Source organism: Micrasema longulum, unplaced genomic scaffold (genome assembly GCF_059751315.1).
Source record: "Micrasema longulum isolate JH-2025_06_02 unplaced genomic scaffold, ASM5975131v1 h1tg001207l, whole genome shotgun sequence".
NCBI lineage: Eukaryota > Metazoa > Arthropoda > Insecta > Trichoptera > Brachycentridae > Micrasema > Micrasema longulum.
The window spans coordinates 104,287-123,512 of record NW_028278394.1 but is presented as its reverse complement, the minus strand read 5'-3'; the positions used below and the strand labels follow the sequence as shown (position 1 = coordinate 123,512).

The window sequence follows — 19,226 nt, the reverse complement described above, 5'->3', positions numbered from 1 at the left end:
ATAAAACAAATTTTATTTGATATAAAACGGATATTTTTATATCATGTTAAATAATATTTAATGTTTCAAATATAATGTCGTTCAAACGTCCCCCACGGCGTTTTTTAATCTGAGGTCTAATTTTCATTAGTTCTTGCATTAGATGGGCAAAGAAAGGTAAAAAAAAGTACTACCCTGGCAACACTAACGAAATTTCTATTTTGTTTCTTCGACAATCTGACAGATGAAAAAATAATTCAATTTTCAAGTAATTCATTTGCTACTTAAACATTCGTTTGCTAATTAGACATGCAATGTGATACCATCCCGTTTCTTCAAGATCCTAGCAGTGTTTCTACACTTTAAAAGGACACAACACGGCATAGTTGAATTCAAATCAGGAGTTGCGTACTGAGCGACGTCTATAAAGAAACTAATGGGTCAAAACGTAAACCTACTCATTTATGAGTAGTTTAGTCGCCTTTTGTTTGATGTGCGTATGCGGTTTCTGGACTATTCTTAATTATATGGCTGCGTCTAATTAAAGGTCGATCGTCAAATGTATGTATGTAAGTTGCTGCCAGATAAGAATTAATATTTCTTATATATCGGGTTTTTCTTTTTCACCATGTGGAAAAATAAACAAAATGAGGACTCAGATAGACAGCTAAATTTGTAAATTTATTATATTTCATCTCGAGTGCAGGGAATACGAGTAGAAGTAGTCTAAGTATTTTTAATTCATTATAAGATGTTTTGTTTCTCCACTCTCCCCTATTTTATCTTTGATGTGTTGCCCGTCTAAATAATTTTTCGCCAAAGTAAACAAACTGGCGAATATCTTGACTTTTTACTTTGACGTTTACTTTGACAGATTTGAATCTCGATCTCAATCTCACTATTCGCTGTTTTTGTTTGAGCTGTGTTTGTTTGCGATTTTTGCATTTTAATTTACGACTTGCATTTTTTCTACCGACTGCTTGTTACTTTTTTAGATTAGTTCCGATCGTTTGTGCAATATGGATAAGGAAAGGTAATATATTTATTTTGTGTTTTAAAAATATTACAACTGCAATAAATATGTAATTATTTTACTGTAAGTTGAATGTACTTATTTTACTGTAAATTCTATGTATTTAAGGTTTTCTATGTTATTACTTGAACCGGGCGAGATTTATTTTGAAGACTATTCAGCAATTTGGCTCTCAAAAGAAGGCTCATCAGTAGTGGAGAAGCAAAATGGTCGGTTAAAGTTGTGTTCCAAATCTCTAGTATTTGAACCCAAAGATAGGGCGCAACCTTTGATAAAAATCCAATATAAAGAATGTGTGACAATAAACCGCTGGGAAGAAAATTTCAGCTGTAATTCGAATAATGTTATATCTGTGAAATGTAAACAGTTTGCTGAAATGTTGGAAGGAAACATAATAGCTCCGTACAAGTTTAAAATTGAAGATATGGAGTTTTTGTTTCTTTTGAATTATGCTTCAATATCTGACTGCACTCAACAAATGAATCAGTTAAAAAGAGCCTCTTCTTTACATGCTTGTGAACAAAACAGTATGGTTGCGACAATTTCGCATTCGCGCTATTCCCGCATGAGATTTGACCCCATATGGTTAGATGACCTTTACGATCAAATTATATTGGAAATAAATGCTGATAGGGTTTCACCTCTTGTTCAAAACCCTGGAAAAGTTGTTCTGACAGCAAACACATTATTTTTCCAACCTTGCAACAATATTGAACCTGTGAGTACCTACTTAATTTAAAAAAAATGAAACTTCTTTATTTGAAAAATTATAAACTCATTCAATTGTTTTCAGAACCCTGTGCTGAAGATAAAAATATGCGATATAAAACGCATATTTAAAAGAAGGTTTTTACTTCGACAAATTGTAAGTTCTAAATGGATTGCTTTATTGTTTTTGTTGTTTTCTTTTGTTAATAACAGTTTTTTAACTTGTTCTTTCTGTTAAAGGGTTTGGAATTTTATAATAATGATAATTCAGAAATACCACACATATATCTCGCAACTCGTAACAAAGATGACAGAGATGCCTTATACTTGAGATTAATGGAATTGCCAAAGCTTAAACTTGATAATATGGAACAAAATGAGATGACTATGCAGTGGCAGAATGGAGTGCTTTCTAACTATGATTATCTTTTGTATCTAAACTGGTAACAAGAAAATAAGACGAGAAACTGATAAAAATGAACAGATTTTGTAAAAATCAGGGTTAGGTATACAATATTTTTTTATTTCAGTTTAGCAGACCGAACAAAAAATGATTTGACGCAATATCCAGTCTTCCCTTGGGTTATTAATGATTACTTTTCAAACGAATTAAATTTAGAAGATACGGGGGTTTTCCGTGACTTAAAGAAACCCATTGGAGCGTTGAGTCCAGAGAGGTTACAGAGACTCAAAGATCGATATGAAGAAATGGCTCCACCAAAGTTTTTATATGGATCCCACTATTCTGCTCCCGGATTAGTTTTATTTTATCTAGTAAGTTTAAAAATTTGTAGACAAAATTAAAAGTTGATATTTAAAGCTGAAAATTTTGTGCACCTGATTTATTTTGGGGATGTATTTGTTTTAGTAAGTAAAGTAAGTAAAAAAGTAAAAGTAAAAATGTAAAAAATGTTTAGTTTATTATGTAAATGATTTTTTCTCTCCATGGGCGTGGTGTTACAGCTTTGATAGTTACGTCATATAAGAATATTCTGCATTAGATTCCTGAAAAGATGACGATAATCAATCACTAGCAGGAAACAGTCGGCTGTCGTCGACTGCTATACGGTCTCAGTTGATTAGTCATTCGGGCCTCGGTTGATTAGGTTCTTGTATGCCTAGAGTAATTGCCCCTTTGGCCTCACAATTATTTTTTTGTTGTTCGGAGCAATTGAAATGCAATAAAAATAAAAAAACACTCAAAATAATTCTACCAAAACCACACAAAATGAACAGATATATTAAATATCTATGCCAAAAGTTCTGTTAGTAAACGATCAAAATTGAATAATCAAGAATCTGTAATTCAAAATAATAACTGTTACATTATTATTACTTCATGTTAGCAAATTCGGCCCTCTAGGCTTCGATGAATCTGTCCTTTTGACCTTGGTAAATCACAATCTACGCTTTCATGTGATTACTTTTTTGCTGGGTGCCAGGATGGTTTTCACGTAAAGTGTAGACTGTGAAAGGACACAGATTTCGAATAAACAAGCTGCATAATATATAAAACATAAACTCTGATAATGGATGCTGTAGTGCGATCTGAAAAGTCTGAAAATAATGCGAAGAACACATGGCATAATAACCCACAAAAACTAATTAGGTTTCTGAAGAGCCAAAAATATAAGAAATTGAATCTAATTCACCATTTATTGGGCAATTTGGCCTATTTAGAGAATTATAATAATAAAAATATGTATACAATTTTTATCCACTTTTATTTATAAATTGAGTCACCGGTTACTGGTGAACATCCATACTAATATTATTATTGCGAAAGTGTGTTTGTTTGTGTTTCCTTCACGTCTCAACATGGCCACCGATTGACACAATTTTTTGCATAGGAATGGCCGGAGAGATAAGTAAGATAGGATACTTGTTATTTACCCCGAGTTAACAAAAAAAAGAAATATCAACAATGAGCAACATTATTTGAAAATAAGTAGGCGGATAAGGTGGGATGCCAAAAAGAATCAATTGTTTAAATTTGAAAAAAAAAAAACTTAACACGAGTAATGTTAAAATATAGAATACATCCTTTTTGTCAATTTTTTGTTAGTTGTATTTTATCACATTTTTATTAATACAAGATTGATCTACAAAACACGTCTAATTATTGTACAGTCAAGCTTCTTATAAACAATAATACATTGGTTAGTTTGCTTTGCTTTTTGTTTTGGTTTTATAATACGGTTTTGGGATAGCAGTAGTAATTTGCACTTTATTTATGTGAATGCTAGTTATAAATAAAAGGGGAATAAAACTATATGCGTCTTTTTATTATTGTAATTAAAATGCAGCCCCACCAAGAAATGTCAGTAGAAAAACTCAATTTATTTAGAGAATGAAAAAACTTTAAACTTGTTTAATTTTTTTAGGTTAGAAGGTATCCTCATTATATGCTGTGTTTACAAAATGGAAGATTTGATCATCCTGACAGAATGTTTAATGTGTTGAGTGATGTCTATAGAAATTGTTTAAACAATATGTCAGATTTCAAGGTAGATTATTGTAATTTTAACCGCTAACTTATGATTTATTTTGTTTTACTGGTTCAGTAATGTTACTTATTTGATTATTTTTTAATTAAAGGAGTTGATTCCCGAGTTTTATGACGCTGAGAGTAAAGGAGATTTCTTGGTTAACAAGTATGGAATCCAGTTTGGCTACAGGCACGATGGTACGAAGGTTGATAATGTACACCTTCCTCCGTGGGCCAAATCTCCCGAGCACCTTGTCCAGACACTGAGAAAGGCTTTAGAATCTGATTATGTTTCACAAAACTTACATCACTGGATAGATTTGATATTTGGTTACAAACAAACTGGCGAAGAAGCCGTAAAGGCTGATAATGGTAAAATGTATTCATGTTTTATTTTATAATGATAATAATAGCCATTTTGTGTTCAGGTCCCGGGTAATGTTTTTTTATATTTTTAAAAATAATTTTTACTTTGTAAAATAGTATTTTTGTTCTACACTGCATTGTTTCTGGATTGGCACCTGAAGTCTAAGACTGATCAGATTTTTATGTAAAAATAATGTTTCAGATACCTACACTACAACGAGGAAGTTCAGTGCTATGGGAAATTTGATATAAAAAAATATTTCTTATGTGCGGTAAAAACTAGAGCATTTAATAATTGTATGTTGAAGATTCTCAAAAATGTATGACAAAAAAAATATTCAATTAACTACTTTGTACGACATCAGTAGTAGTCATTAGTATTTAAAGTATGGCAAAAAATAATAAGACTAATTACAGAATAAATGCCTCCTTTTATATTTTTTATGTAAATAGCATTTTAATTTCTATACCCACATTTTATATTTTTATACATTTGAATCGGGTTGTGGGCCTGTGGCTAGTGTCTCGGACTCATGAATCAAAGGTCTGTGGTAGAATCTCACTACCCCAACTTAATTACCATTTTCTAATGGTGAGTTATTTAAAACTCGTTAAAAATAGCCCTCAAAATGAAATATTTGGGTAAATTATAAAAAGGTAAATATTTCTTTTTATCTTAAAAAAAAATTGTAATAGACTTTAATTTATATAAGTAATTTTACTATTTTGTGACAGTAATTCAAAGATATGATTGCTAACCACATCCTCAATTCATATTACTTATTCTAAAAATATTATAATGATTAATGTATAATATATCGTTATGACTGTAGACGGATGTGTGAGACACACAACATTGACATGCTTTTATATTTGATCTTGAAAAGGTTTTATGTCTCAGGTTTGAAAAAATATAAATATATAACTGACCCGAGTATCAAAGGATATATTTCTGTACTTATCGAGTTGTGAGATAAAGTGTGAAAAAAACAATGTTTGAACATGTCCAAATGCTTACAGACTGGCTGGATTTTCTCCCTAGGGAGTTATTCATCCGCAAGCATTTGGACATACTCGAACATTGTTGAATTAACTACCCGGTAAAAGAAGAAGTATAAAAATTGGAAAATTGTTTTCAGGCACTGCCTAGTAGGTGATTTGGTTCAGCCGGATGAATCTCACCCGTGATAAAGGTTTCAACTCTTTTACTTCACAAAAGTCAACAGATGGAAGAGTTGAGGAAATGTGGATGTTCAAACATGGGCAGAATGGTGAATGTTACACAGTGTGTAAAGTGGCCACTTAAACCAGCCAATGACAGATCATAAGCCCTGTAAATGCCTAGACTTCCATATTCCCTTCTCAAAAATGTTTTCCCTCTCTGTTGAAATAAATTTAAATGTGAAAAAAACATTTAGACTACTCTCGTGTTAAGTTGAAAAAATCACGTGTCGTTGTTCTACGATCATGAAAATATTACGTACCCACATTCATAATAATATGTATTTCATGCTGATACTGAATAAAATAAGATTTCAAAAATGTAATATTTTACCTTTATATTTGTTATACATATTATAAGAACTTTATTTTGTTTTGACCACTTTTTAACTCTAAATATTTCACTAGTGGTCAGGACAAAGTATTTTTCTTATAAATAAAATGCAGTTCCACCAAGGTGTCAGTGGAGAAGCTCAATACTTATATTAATCATATTTTCAACCATGTCACTATATGTACTACGCACTATAAGTACAGCGTTCATCCGTGTTTTAGGATTGAAGTTGCGGTTACGTGCCAACAAAACAAATCTAGATATCTCACTTACTCAACAAAACAAATCTAGATATCTCACTTACTCATAACTTAAGTATTAAGAAAGGAGATAACGGTCGCCGGATTTAACAGCCCCGGACTTCTTTTTGTGGGGATATCTAAAGAGCCAGTTTTTTGTTAACAAACCAGAAACACTTAAGCGACTTAAACAAAACATTTGTGATGAAATTAATGAAATACCGGTTGAAATTTGTGAAAATGTGATGGAAAATGTTACGAAAAGAGCCAGCATTTGTCAAACTAACAGAGGGACATTTAGCTAACATTGTCTTCCATACGTAACTCCCAACATTCCATAAAATATTTATCAGCATTAAACCATTTTAATTTTCCGTAAAGTTATACAAAAATAAAGTTTAAACCTTTCCGGCGAACATATAAAATATTATACGGTCGACTCACGTTATGTCTCGTTTGGTTGTATGGTTATCGTATTCAAAAGATTGTTTATTCTAATGCAATTTAAATCTAATTTGTTCCAGTCTTCTTCCATCTTTGTTATGAGGGAGCTGTGAATTTGGATGACATAGCTGATATGAATGAAAAGCACGCCTTAGAAGTTCAAATCATGGAATTTGGACAGATTTCCAAACAAATATTCAAGAAACCTCATGTTAGGAGAATCCTCCCTTCTATAAAGAGACCTCTCGAAGACAACACTCAAATGCAACAACAAATCAACGAAATACTTCACAGCTCAAGGAGTAACGTTACAAACATATCCAAGAGTATCGGAGTTTATTCGCACCGTGATGGAGTCAATTGTGTTTTGGTTTCTGAAAATGGGAGCAAAGTTATCTCTGTAGGGAAGGACGGCATCTTGAAGGTCTATTGCCTAGAAAATAATAAGCAAACACGGAGTGTTAGTGTGGGAAGCATGTCCCTCAGTTCTTGTGTACAGATGGATGAGAATACGCTTGTTGTGGCTTCTTGGGACAATAACATGTATGTATTTTAAATAGACCCAATAATACATGATGTATCAGGTTTTGTATTTTTTTTTTCCAAATTTAAAAATCAGCACCAAAAGAAAAAAATTTGCAAAAAAAAAACAAAAAAAAATTACAACAAATTAATCAATAATGTATTTTCCTTTATTATTTTACAACAAATAAGTCTTTATCTAGTATTTTACAGCAAATATTGTGATCAGCTTTGGCAGCTTCATTTCTTCGATTGATAAATGCGAACATGAGGTGTTGAAAATGCTCACTTTCGTCTACTTGACATTCCATTTTAAAGGCTTGTAATCAAATAAAATAATATGTGTAATGCTAAAGCAAACACAATATCTCATAGAGCAGACCGTTTACCATTTTGCTTTACTTTTGGTGCTGATCTTTAAATTTGGGAAAAAACGGACACAACTTATGTTAACACCTAGTAAATATTTATTCAATGACTAGTACCTTTAACAAAAGAAAAAACTTGCGCAAAGAAGCAAAATTTTATTTATTTATTGTGGATAACTTATATAGCGCCATTTTCGTAATAAAATACCTCAAGGGCGCTTTACATGGTGATTCTACTGTTAAGTTAATTTAATTGAAGCTTTAAATTTGTAATTTGATTAAAATAATTTATTTTGTTGTCACGTGCTACGGATTTATTCAAATGATTTAGAGAACAAGTGGGTTTTAAGTTTTTTCCGAAACATCACTTCACTTTCACAGCCTCGCACCTCTGCTGGGAGAGCATTCCATGCCATAGGGCCTGCGACCGCAAATGCGCGCTCACCAAATTTAGTGCGCTGTTTGCGTAGAGGTATAATAACTTTTCCTCTCGCCGTAGACGTAGCTGATCTTAGCGTGAGACGCCTGTCAGCTAGTTCATCTGGAATGCATAGTTCCCTTAGATATTCCGGAGCCGAGTTGTGCAGTGACTTATACATAAGCCAACAGAGTTTGTATTCGACCCTCTGTGAAAAACGTAGCCAGTGTAGTTCCCGAAGTAGTGGAGTGATATGACTGAACTTAGAGATTCCGAAAATAAGTCTCGCTGCGGCATTCAATACAGATTGTAGGCGAGTCATTTTGTTCATTGGTAGACCTGCATAGATACCATTACAATAATCGACTCTAGACACTACAAACGCATTTATTAATTGACGGGCGGCATCAACCGGCAAATTTTTGCGTATGCATTTAATTTGTCTCAGCTGGTAGAAGCATGAACTTATCGTTCTACTAATTTGAGCGTCAAGAGATAGGTCAGAATTGAGTAAAACTCCCAGTAGTTTAACGGTGGGTAAAACGGCACTCCCTACATTGGGCAGAGCCGTATCCTGGATCAAATTCTGTCGTCTGGCTGAAGCCACCCACAGTTGTTCAGTTTTTGATGGGTTTAATGTTAGTCTGTTTTCAGCCATCCAGTTTCCTATTTTCTTGATGCATCCATCAATTAAATTGACAAGCACACTTCTCTCGCCTGGTTTGCAATAAAAATAAATCTGCGTATCATCTGCATAGCAGTGCGACCACAATCCACATTCTTTGATAATGTTCTCTATATCTTTAGTGTAAAGGAGATAGAGAAGTGGTCCGAGTACTGACCCTTGAGGCACTCCTGTAGACACCCGAAAGTTGGTTGAGCTTTTACCCTGGAACACGACTGCATATTCTCTTTTATTAAGATATGAACTGAACCACATATGTGCCTGATCACGGATACCATAAGTTTTCTCCAGACGTTCAAGCAAAATATTATGGTCTACAGTATCAAATGCAGCACTCATGTCCAGAAGAGCCATCAACACCAGATTACCAGAGTCCACCGACGTTATAATGTCAGATAGTACTCTTATCACTCCCGTCTCCGTGGAATGAAAACGTCGGTATGCCGATTGCCTTACCGAAAATAAAGAATTCCGCTCGATATAGTTAACGAGCCTGTGAGAAACTATTTTTTCTAGTATTTTTGATACGATGGGAAGATTTGAAATAGGGCGAAAACTGGAAAGATCTTCCACATCTAGTTGGGAATTTTTTAAAAGTGGAGTTACATTTGCTTTTTTTATGGCTCTCGGAACAATGCTGCGCTCCATGGATGTATTAAATAAATCTGTTAAAAATGGAGCTAATACGTTAATGCATTTTTTCAAAAGCCATGTTGGCATCGGATCTAATATACATTGTTTGTTGGGTAATGCCGCAACAATTTTTTTAACCTCATTTATAGACGTTGGTTCAAATTTACTGAATTTTTGAAGGGCATTATCTAAAATTACAGGTTTTTTCGCTGAACTACACGCCAGTCTGATTTTTTCGACTTTATTTGTAAAAAAGTCGGCAAAATCAGTGGCAGTAGCGCTTGTGTTAGATGTCTCTGCTATACAGTCACCACGAACAGATTGAAGGCTTCGCCAGAGTTGTTTTGGAGACTTTTTCTGTTCAGTGATTTTTGTACACCAGAAACTAGATTTTATTTCTTTTATAAATGTCCTATAAGAGGCTTGCATATCTAACCATATTGATCGGTCCAAAGTTGACAGTGTGTTTCTGTATTTGCGTTCTAGACGTCTTAGCTCTTTCTTTTTGAGTCGACAATTTTCGTCAAACCATGCATCAGATTTCCTTTTTCGAATAGTTTTCGTAGTAAATGGTGCATGTTTGTCTATCAGGTTAGATAGTACCTCATTGTACAACCCAACCAATTGATCGACGTCGTTTGAGCGACGGTCAATGTCCGGACCAATCAACGATGTCAGAAGTTCGGATTTAAAATGTTCTAAATTTAATTTTCTCCATGGCCTTGATGCGAGTGTTTTGTAAGTTGGTGTTGGTTTTTGGATATTAATTTTACAGTGCACTAATCTGTGGTCTGAAAGTCCGATGTCTGTTACAAAAACTGTGATTTTTTTATCACAATTCCGTCGTATTATAACATCAAGTGTACCTCCCGCATCATGTGTAGGGGTATTTACTTCTTGTGAACAATCGAAATCACTTAAAAGTGCATTAAAACGAACCGATTCTGAATCCGTCTTGCGGTCGAAACGAATGTTCAGATCTCCAGTTACGTATGTTACTTCTGTACGAGTGATGGCCCATTCAAGTAAAGATGTACAAAAAAATGTACAAATATATATATATATACACATTCCAAAACTGTATATAGTGAACTTTCATCAAGAATTTTCATTAATTTATATAATACTACCTGAGAAATTATGTACAAATAAAGTCTCTTTTAATTTTAAAGAAATATTCTATTAAGATGATACATTTTAAAAATAAAGTATTGCTTTCAAGTGGTTGACATGAAATATTTATTTTAAAAGGTGTACATTGCAATATTTCAGTCTCTGGACTAGCTCCTGAAGCGTAAAATTGACCATCTTATCTTCATTTAACAATAAAAATGATCAAAATAAACTGCGAGTAGTGCCCTATGCACCATTGGTTGTGAAAATGCGTATCATGATAATTGCTCAAAATGATTACTTGCATTCTTACATTACTCAAATATTTTAATTATGGTGCCATTTTCAACTAGTATCAAATGTTGAATCTTTGTTTCTGCACGCTATTTTGTGATTTTTTTAGAAACATGCTTTTTGTTGATTTCAGTGCAATGTACGACTTGGAGTATGGAAGAGTGGTCGACAGATTCAGAGCACACAACGATTCCGTCTGTTGCCTTCTTTGGTCTTCTAAAGGTATTTAGTTTTTCTTAATTTATTAAATTTTATCTTTAAAACACGTCTTATTTCCAATTTTTGTTCTAAATATACAACATTTTTGTAGCTGGAATTTTGGTCTCCGGAGGGTGGGATTGTGCTGTGAGGGTATGGGGATCACTTGCAGGATTCGGAAAGGGAAGCTTTAGACCTCTACAAGGACTTCAAACAGAACTCGATCATGATTCCAAAATTACATGTCTAGCACTAAACAGGTAAATACATAAATAGTGATAAATTACTGAAGGACGCACATTTATAAGGCTTCAAAGTTAACACTTTTTGAAGCTGTGTTGATTTAGAGAGGTTTGACATTTATGTAACGCAATTTTTCTGGTAAAAATATCAATGAGAAGCTAAAATTATTATCTGTTGGTTTGGAAGCAATCTTTAGTGCAGCTAGAAAAATTTCCCTTAGATTTTCTACAAGTTCAAAACTTCTTACGCCCAATCAGCATGTACAAAGATCTACAATCTTCAAAACAGTAGGTATCTCGAGAATTACACAAATTTTACTAATTCCGCATTATTCCTCATCAACTGATGTTTTGGATAATGACCGGAAGTACTTTTTTGTTTTGTTTCTAGAGCTACAAAAACAAATGAATGCTGATGTTCTTATGAAAATATTTTTAAATAATTTTTACTTCTTTTTTACTATCCGCTTATCCATTGTAAGAATTTAGAAATCTTCAATTTGTTTAATTAAATACATAATAAAGTGCTGTTTTATGAAAAAACACTATGAGTATACTTAAATGGACTACCGTGTTTTGTCTATAGGCTAATTTTTGCTTTGTGTTCTTCAACATAAATGTGTTAGAGCATTTATTTCTGAAATATACACAAATGGGAATATTTGTCTTAACGATGGCCAAATACGAATTAAGTTATGGAATTCACCCTTCACAGAACCTAATGATTGCATTTATTAAAAAAGTTAGAGTTTTAAACATTCAGTTGATAGAAAAATCGCTTTCCTGAACAAAAGTCCAAAGATATTATTAAAAAATAATAATGTATCCCTAACTTTATGAGAGCAAGAGCCCTGTGTTGAGCTGGGATATAGCATAATGGAAAGTGGGGCATGCATGTTAATTAACCATACCAAAAAAATATTTTTTTAAATATTGTAAATGTATTGAGACTATTAGTGGATAATATTTCTTAATCAACACGTTTCAAGTTATCCAATTTATGCCATTTCTATTGAATTAATAGATCTGTAAGTATTTTGATGTCTGGAACTGACGATGGCGAGTTGATGCTATGGAATCTAGAGACCAAAAAACTCAGGAATACTCTAACACCGCACTCACAGTCTGTAACTGGAGCGTGTTTTATATCCGATGATAAGAGACTCGTTACTTGCAGTACTGATGGAGAGTTCAGGGTCACGGACATTTCAACTGATACCCAAGTGAGTTCTCGCTTACTAAGTAGGATCAAGGAGCAGTGTAACAAAAAAGTTTTATTTTATTTTAGTAAAATCTATATTTATTAAATGAACACTATTCTTACAGTAAATCAATTGAAATTTAATTTAGTAAAGCATTTGACAATATTTGGACACAATGCGATGTATGCAAACTGGATTCTACCCGCCTTCTGGTATATTATAATTCTATGGTTACAATGAAGAAAAATAAAATAAATATTATTACTTTTATAGTTTACCTGTTACACTGTTCCCCATCTGACCTTATTTAAAACATAATTTGCATTCAGTTTTGAAAATATATTTTCTCCTTTAAAACATTTTTCCTGTAGTTATATGTTTTTATAATATATTTTATAGGTTTTTAGTAAACAAACAAATGAGGGATTATCTTGCTTATCGTGGGACGGAGATAAATTGCTTTGTTTAGGAGGAACAAAAGGAACACTTTTCTTATGGAACTTACAAACTGTTGTCCTGATCGTCCAGATTAATGTACACTCAGGTAGTGTTAATTTTATCTTAATCATATCTGTGAATTGGATCAATGTCCAAATTGGGCCAATGTCGTAAATCGTAATACTACAGGAGAGTAATTATTTAGCCATTTTGTGGTGTTATTATGAATTGTTTGACATCTTTGATAACAAATATCAATACAAAACATTACAACACATGTATGTGACAAAATAGTTAAATATACAAGTTAATTAAGTGACATCGACCCTTTACAAAATGATGGCAAGAAAAAATTAAATCTGACATTGATTAGATTCAAGCCACAGATATTATTAGTCTTTTATTTTCAAAATAATCATCAGTTATTTGTATTCCTCAACAGATTTTTATTTATTTGCCAATAGTTGTATCTCACATTAGCTGAAGTTTCAGGAAAACAGTTTTACCTCTGTATGGTCTACTTCTACTATGGTAAAAAAAAGAACTTCATCTTTTATTTACTAGAAAAATTACAGCGCAGGGAAAAGTTAGAAAATTAAAAAATTGCTGTAATAATAACTTGAGAATAAATCGCTGAAATTATTATAATGAATATTGAATGGTGTGTTTCAGCGGCTGTGAACAGTATTGCATTTGGTCCCAATAATTCATTTATTGTTACTGGTGGTGAGGATCGGAATGTCAAGGTTTGGGAAACTGTAACTTCCGACTAAATGAACATTCCAATATCTGGTGAATTTCATGTCTACAATAAATTTTATTACCTAGTTAAATATTTTCAAATGTTGTGAGATTTAAAAAAAAATAGGCTGTGTTTGAATTATAGCCAATAAGAGATGTGATACAGAAATAAGGGAAATGATTCTGAGATTTGAAGGTTAAAGCCATCTGAGCAATATTACTTGTTTATTGTTGTATAATATTAAATATTTATGTCGTTTATTACATATGTGTCGCCATGTTTGGAAAAACAATTATGAATAAATTTGAGTTTTTAAAAATTAAATAATTTAAGGCAGAAATGAGTTTTCCGGGAGTATATTGAAAATTGCATATTTAAAAAATGAGTGTCATGTTTCTAAATTATTAATTTCAATTATCTTCTAAGCAATAGCTCTGATAATACCATAATCTAAATTAGGTTAGATTTTCTTATGCATATACACATGTTTCAGGGCCAGACTGCAAAACTTCAGAGGAACATTCCTCATGGTAAACTTTTAAAAAATCTTAGTATTTTTTTTCCAAAAACTCATTTTTAAATATAAAAAAAAAGTGCGTAATTTGAAAATGGAGACAATTCTTAATGTCTCGGGCTAGCATTCTTTTCACAAACCCTCACCCAGCAGCTTCCCTTATCCGTGCCCGGTGCGCTGATTTATGGCATTTTCCTTCACTCTTTCCAAAACTTCCGGCGCTAGGTTCTCGGATTCTTGACGGATATTCTCTTTGAGGGCTTTAAGAGTCTGAGACTTTTTAACATAGACTCTCGACTTCAAGAAATCCCACAAAAAAGTCAGGAACAATTAAATCGGGTGATCTTGCCAGCCAGTGCAAATCACTAAAACGAGAGATTAAGCGGCCCGGAAATATAGCCCTCAGAATATGGTTGTGGCTCGTGCAGTATGCGCCGTTGATCCATCCTGTTGGAACCACATGATCTCCAATCCCAAAATTCTCTGTAAAGACCACCGATTGATGCCCAATTCCGTGGTACGTCGTCCGGTCGACACTCCGGGATCCTCTGCGACATCTTTAGCCACAGCCGGGATATTCCCGGCAGAACGACTGCTCCGGGGCCGGCCAGACCTGGCAGCATCTCTTGTTGTCCCATACACTTCTAGGCGAGCGGCTAAACGCCGTAGTGCTTGTCCAGTTGGTGTCGGACGACCAGGAAATCTGCGCCTAAATTCACGCTGCGCTAACACCACTGACCATTTGCAAAAGTTACGGCATCTCCCGATAGGATGATGACTTTTGCGCCACCTTATACATAATAAAAATTGTTCCTCTGAAGTTTCACAGTATGGCCCTGAAAAACTGTGTTTATAGCCAACTTATAACATCATTAAAAATATAGCCCTTTATTGTTTATTTTGGTTTTCTCTAAATATCTTAGTAATTACATAATATTATATAACATTGACTAAGGAACTCCTGCTTTACAATATGTAAATTATGTTGTATGCATGTAACGCCTACTTTTTTTTACTCCAATTAATATCACTTTTATGGCTTTCAAGCTTTTATTCAGTTAACGGATTTGTTTTTAAAGCAAAAAAAAAAAACAGTAAAATAAATATTACATTGTGTGTCGAATTTAGAAAAAAAAATATTTAGTGGTCTCTTTGCAGTTTGATATATCACAGCCCAAAACAACAGTGAGATAAACCTGACTTTTCTGATTTTGAGATATACATGCAGATATGTTAATAAATTAAACAAATGGATGTTTTAAAATAATGACATATCAAAGTTACATAGTTAACCTATGTGAAAATATAGTATTTAATTTAATTCAGCCAGACCCTTTGTACACCTCAGAATATGTTCTTCATAGATATCTCACTGTTGCTTTATTATTTACCTTGCTTATAATGAACAAGGTTTATACATTTTAAAAGTGGATTTTTCTGCAATTCAATTTCTTTAAATTTTCTCTTTTTTCTTCTCTTCCTGTTTTCAATTTCTTTTAATCTTTTCTCACTGTTGCTGTGGGCTAGCGATATGTATTTAGCATTTTAATAATGTAGGATTATTTATATAAGTGTAATATTTTTTTCTTTGTAGGATGAGATCAGATGGAAACTATGACAATATAATCGTTATCATTGGTATAATTGCAATAACATACATTATTTTTATAAAGCTTAAAATGTCTTGTTGAGGAAGATTTTTTGATTTCATCTAGTGATTAAAATAACTACTGTATTTAAGAAGCTAATGTAATTTTTTAGATTTGCTATATCAACAACAATTGTATTCTGATCAGTTAGCAACTAACTCTGTTATTCGCAATCAATGCATTTACCGCAAAAAAAAAACAATTCAATGTAAATCTCATTAACTTTTTCAAGGTATTGTTGGATTTTTAATTGATTAAAGTTGTTCTAATATTCCAACAATTACACATTCCAGGGTGAATAATTATTCCTGCCAGGATCAACATAAAAATGTTTTTCGAAATACATATAACTCAGATTAAATTTTTAGTTTTTCCATAATGAAGATCAATATTGTGTTTTGTTAGAATATAAGAGAATGAGTACAGTGATTTCTAATTACAATCCATTCCAAATATTTTTATTTGCATAAATCTATATCATTACATATAAGATTTAAAAATCATTTCTCCATATTTATATTATTCTAAAATTAAGATCTCTATTTTATTTGCATGTGTGTTTGATTGTCAAAATAATTATGAAAGGATGCATGTATTTATACGAGACTGAGTTAAGATGTTTGATAAAATATTACAATTATTGTTTGCCTTTATAAATTTAAATGAGAATATAGTAATAAAACATAGAGCGTTTATGTATTTTTCCTGCAATGCTACATAATAAAATGTGTCATGTGTCATGTACTTACTGTTAATGAAAAGTGGACTGTATAATTTAAAACAGAATATCATTCAATTCTGTACAAAGTTGGAGTATTTGAATAAAGGAAAGGAGCACGGGAACGGACCTACTTTTGATGTGATAAGGATGTTCTTCAATATTGGTGCACTGGATGATGAAAGTTCACTATATGATATTAAAAGATTTATTTTAATAACTTTCACAACGACGCGCGACTATTCCAAGAATCCTTATGCAATATGAAGTAATGTCAAAATTTTCTTTATTTTGTTCCAAATCCAAATGTTCTATTTTTATAAATATTCTATAAGGATGCGAATGAAAGGTAATCGCCAGAAATAATATCAATAAATACTGTTTTATATTAAACACTTACCAAAGTCCACTCTTAACGTTTATAAAAAAAAAAAAAATAATAAATGTACACTAAAATTAACTGCATTGCATGATCAAAACAAAAAAAAAATGCTATTTTATAAATACTCAGAGGGTGTGAAATCATCATTTCATTTTATTTTATTTTAAAATTATGTATTTTGTCATTTTTTTTCCTTTGTATTTGTTTTTACATCACAATAATTATACAAAATAAATTCAATAAAAAAAAAATTATTAGATAGTATTATTAATATTAAATCATTATGAAATTATAATTTTATCATCTTCCCTTTACTACTAACAAGTGTAAATTAAACCCACTTTGTTCTCCTTCCCTCATGATTAGTCCATTGAGAAAAAATGAGATTTAGCTGTTCAGTAATTACCTTTTCCTTGGATTGGGCATTCTTGTAATTCTGATTACATTATATGTGTTTGTAGAGTATTTACAACCCTCCCAACGTCTGGGAATAAAAAGAGTGTTCTTATTGCCTCTAGTTTTGTAAAATTTACTAGCATAACAATTTTTGTTTTCCAAATAATATGCAATCCTTATGTCAAAAAGTACCTTGATGTTTTAAGACACTACGTTGTTTAGTATTTATTAGACAGCCATCAATAGCGAACGCTGTCAGTGAATTTGTAAATTGTCATCTTTATGTGATGCAACACTTTCATTTGAAAGGTCTCAGTCCAACCAATATCAAAGTCAGCAAGATTCTACTCTGGGGGAGTATGCTCCTTCGTTGACAAGATAAAATATTGGGTGGTGGATTTTTAACGAGGCCGTTCGCACGGCAGCTCATGCTGAAATCACCAGAAATGGTGAAGAGAATTCACAAAATGGTGTTGGATGACTGTCGACTGAAAGTGCGCGAGCTAGCATACATAGTAGGCATTTCAAAAAGTACTTTACATCGCATTTTGACTGAAAATTTGGACATGAGAAAGCTATGCGCGAAAGGGGTGCCGCATTTGCTTACAATTGAACAAAAACAGCATCTTTGCGTTATTTCAATCGAGGGTTTGGGGATGTTTCACAATAATAAAGCCGAGTTTTTGCGTTAATTCGTAACCACGGATGAAACATGGGTCCATCACTTTATACTGGAGACGAAGGAACAGTCAAAACAATGAACTGCAAGGAGAGAATCGGCTCTAAAAAAGGCGAAGACAGTTCCATCTACTGGCAAAGTTATGGCGTCAGTTATTTGGGATGCACGTGGGATAGCTTTTAATGATTCTCTTAAAAAACTAAAAATATTCACCAATGATTGAACATCGCTGGGAAAAGTGTATCGAGCTAAAAGGAGACTGTTGTGAAATAAATATATTTTTTTCAAATTTTTCTTTGTTAAGTCTGGTACTTCTGTGACTACCCTTGTATCAAAACATCATACACCGCAAGACAAAAAAATTTACGAGTTTACCTGCTACCGCGCCCCTTGACTTTACTGAACCCTTTTTCTAAGAAATCCTTTATCGATACCTCTTTCTTTTGTTTAATAAATTAAGGACACTATGTGTCACCTTTCTACAATATTTACATTTTAAAATGTCTCAACAGTCTTGTTTTACCCGCGTTTGAGTGAACATAACACAACAATCATGGAAAGTGCAAAGCAAATGTCGATTGCGATAAAATCCAAAATAATAACATTGTCGCAAGAAAACATATCTAATTGTGAAATATCTCGTCGAGTTGGGTATTCAGAAGGTGCAGTGAGGTTTTTATTAAAAAAAATCCAAGAAACTGGATCCATAGAACGGAAAAAAGGAAGCGGACGGGGGCGCGTGACATCTGCCCGAGATGATCGCTTAATAAAAAAAATTGTTATGCGCGATCGATTTTTAACGGCACCTGAAATACACGCAGAGGTGCAGTCTACCAGCACATCAACATTTTCAGTAAAAACAGTGTCCAGGCGGCTGTTGGAGCATGGTTTCCAAGCACGGAGTCCCGCAAAGAAACCATTACTCACGGACAAAATGAAGAAGGCTAGACTGTATTGGGCGAAAGAGCACCAGAATTGGACCTTGGAGGATTGGCAAAATGTTGTTTTCTCTGATGAATCAAAATTCAACCTTTTTGGTCCAGACGGCAGAAAGATAGTTTGACGAAAACGTGGGGAAAGATATCATCCGTCGTGCGTCACTCGAACCGTTAAACATTCACCCTACGTGATGATTTGGGGGTGCATGACAGCATACGGTTTAGGACCTCTAAATTTTGTACAGGGTACGATGAATGCCATTCAGTACAAAAAAGTGTTAAA

At 33.0% G+C, this 19,226-nt stretch overlaps 1 protein-coding gene across 2 annotated transcripts; it reads left to right on the top strand.

The window, feature by feature from the left end:
• Positions 1-823: 823 nt before the first annotated feature.
• On the top strand, positions 824-15,836 carry LOC148276514 (protein FAN-like). Of its 2 annotated transcripts, XM_088234139.1 has the most exons (14): positions 824-1,012; positions 1,121-1,730; positions 1,806-1,877; positions 1,961-2,163; positions 2,251-2,494; positions 4,105-4,227; positions 4,319-4,580; positions 6,893-7,355; positions 10,979-11,067; positions 11,156-11,303; positions 12,310-12,508; positions 12,887-13,031; positions 13,598-13,717; positions 15,776-15,836. In XM_088234139.1, exons 1-13 carry the CDS (start codon positions 999-1,001, stop codon positions 13,696-13,698), a joined length of 2,673 nt encoding a protein of 890 aa, XP_088090265.1. In that variant the 5' UTR covers positions 824-998; the 3' UTR covers positions 13,699-13,717; positions 15,776-15,836. The 2 variants fall into 2 exon arrangements, with proteins under 2 accessions (XP_088090265.1, XP_088090264.1); XM_088234138.1 differs by lacking the exon at positions 15,776-15,836 and having other exon boundaries at positions 13,598-14,236.
• Positions 15,837-19,226: the final 3,390 nt, after the last annotated feature.

Bases quoted from the DNA above. Each gene is read 5' to 3' on its own strand.
- LOC148276514 (XM_088234139.1), top strand. The intron at 11,068-11,155 runs GTATTTAGTTTT...ACATTTTTGTAG, and splicing joins CCTTCTTTGGTCTTCTAAAG to CTGGAATTTTGGTCTCCGGA. The intron at 11,304-12,309 runs GTAAATACATAA...TTGAATTAATAG, and splicing joins ACATGTCTAGCACTAAACAG to ATCTGTAAGTATTTTGATGT.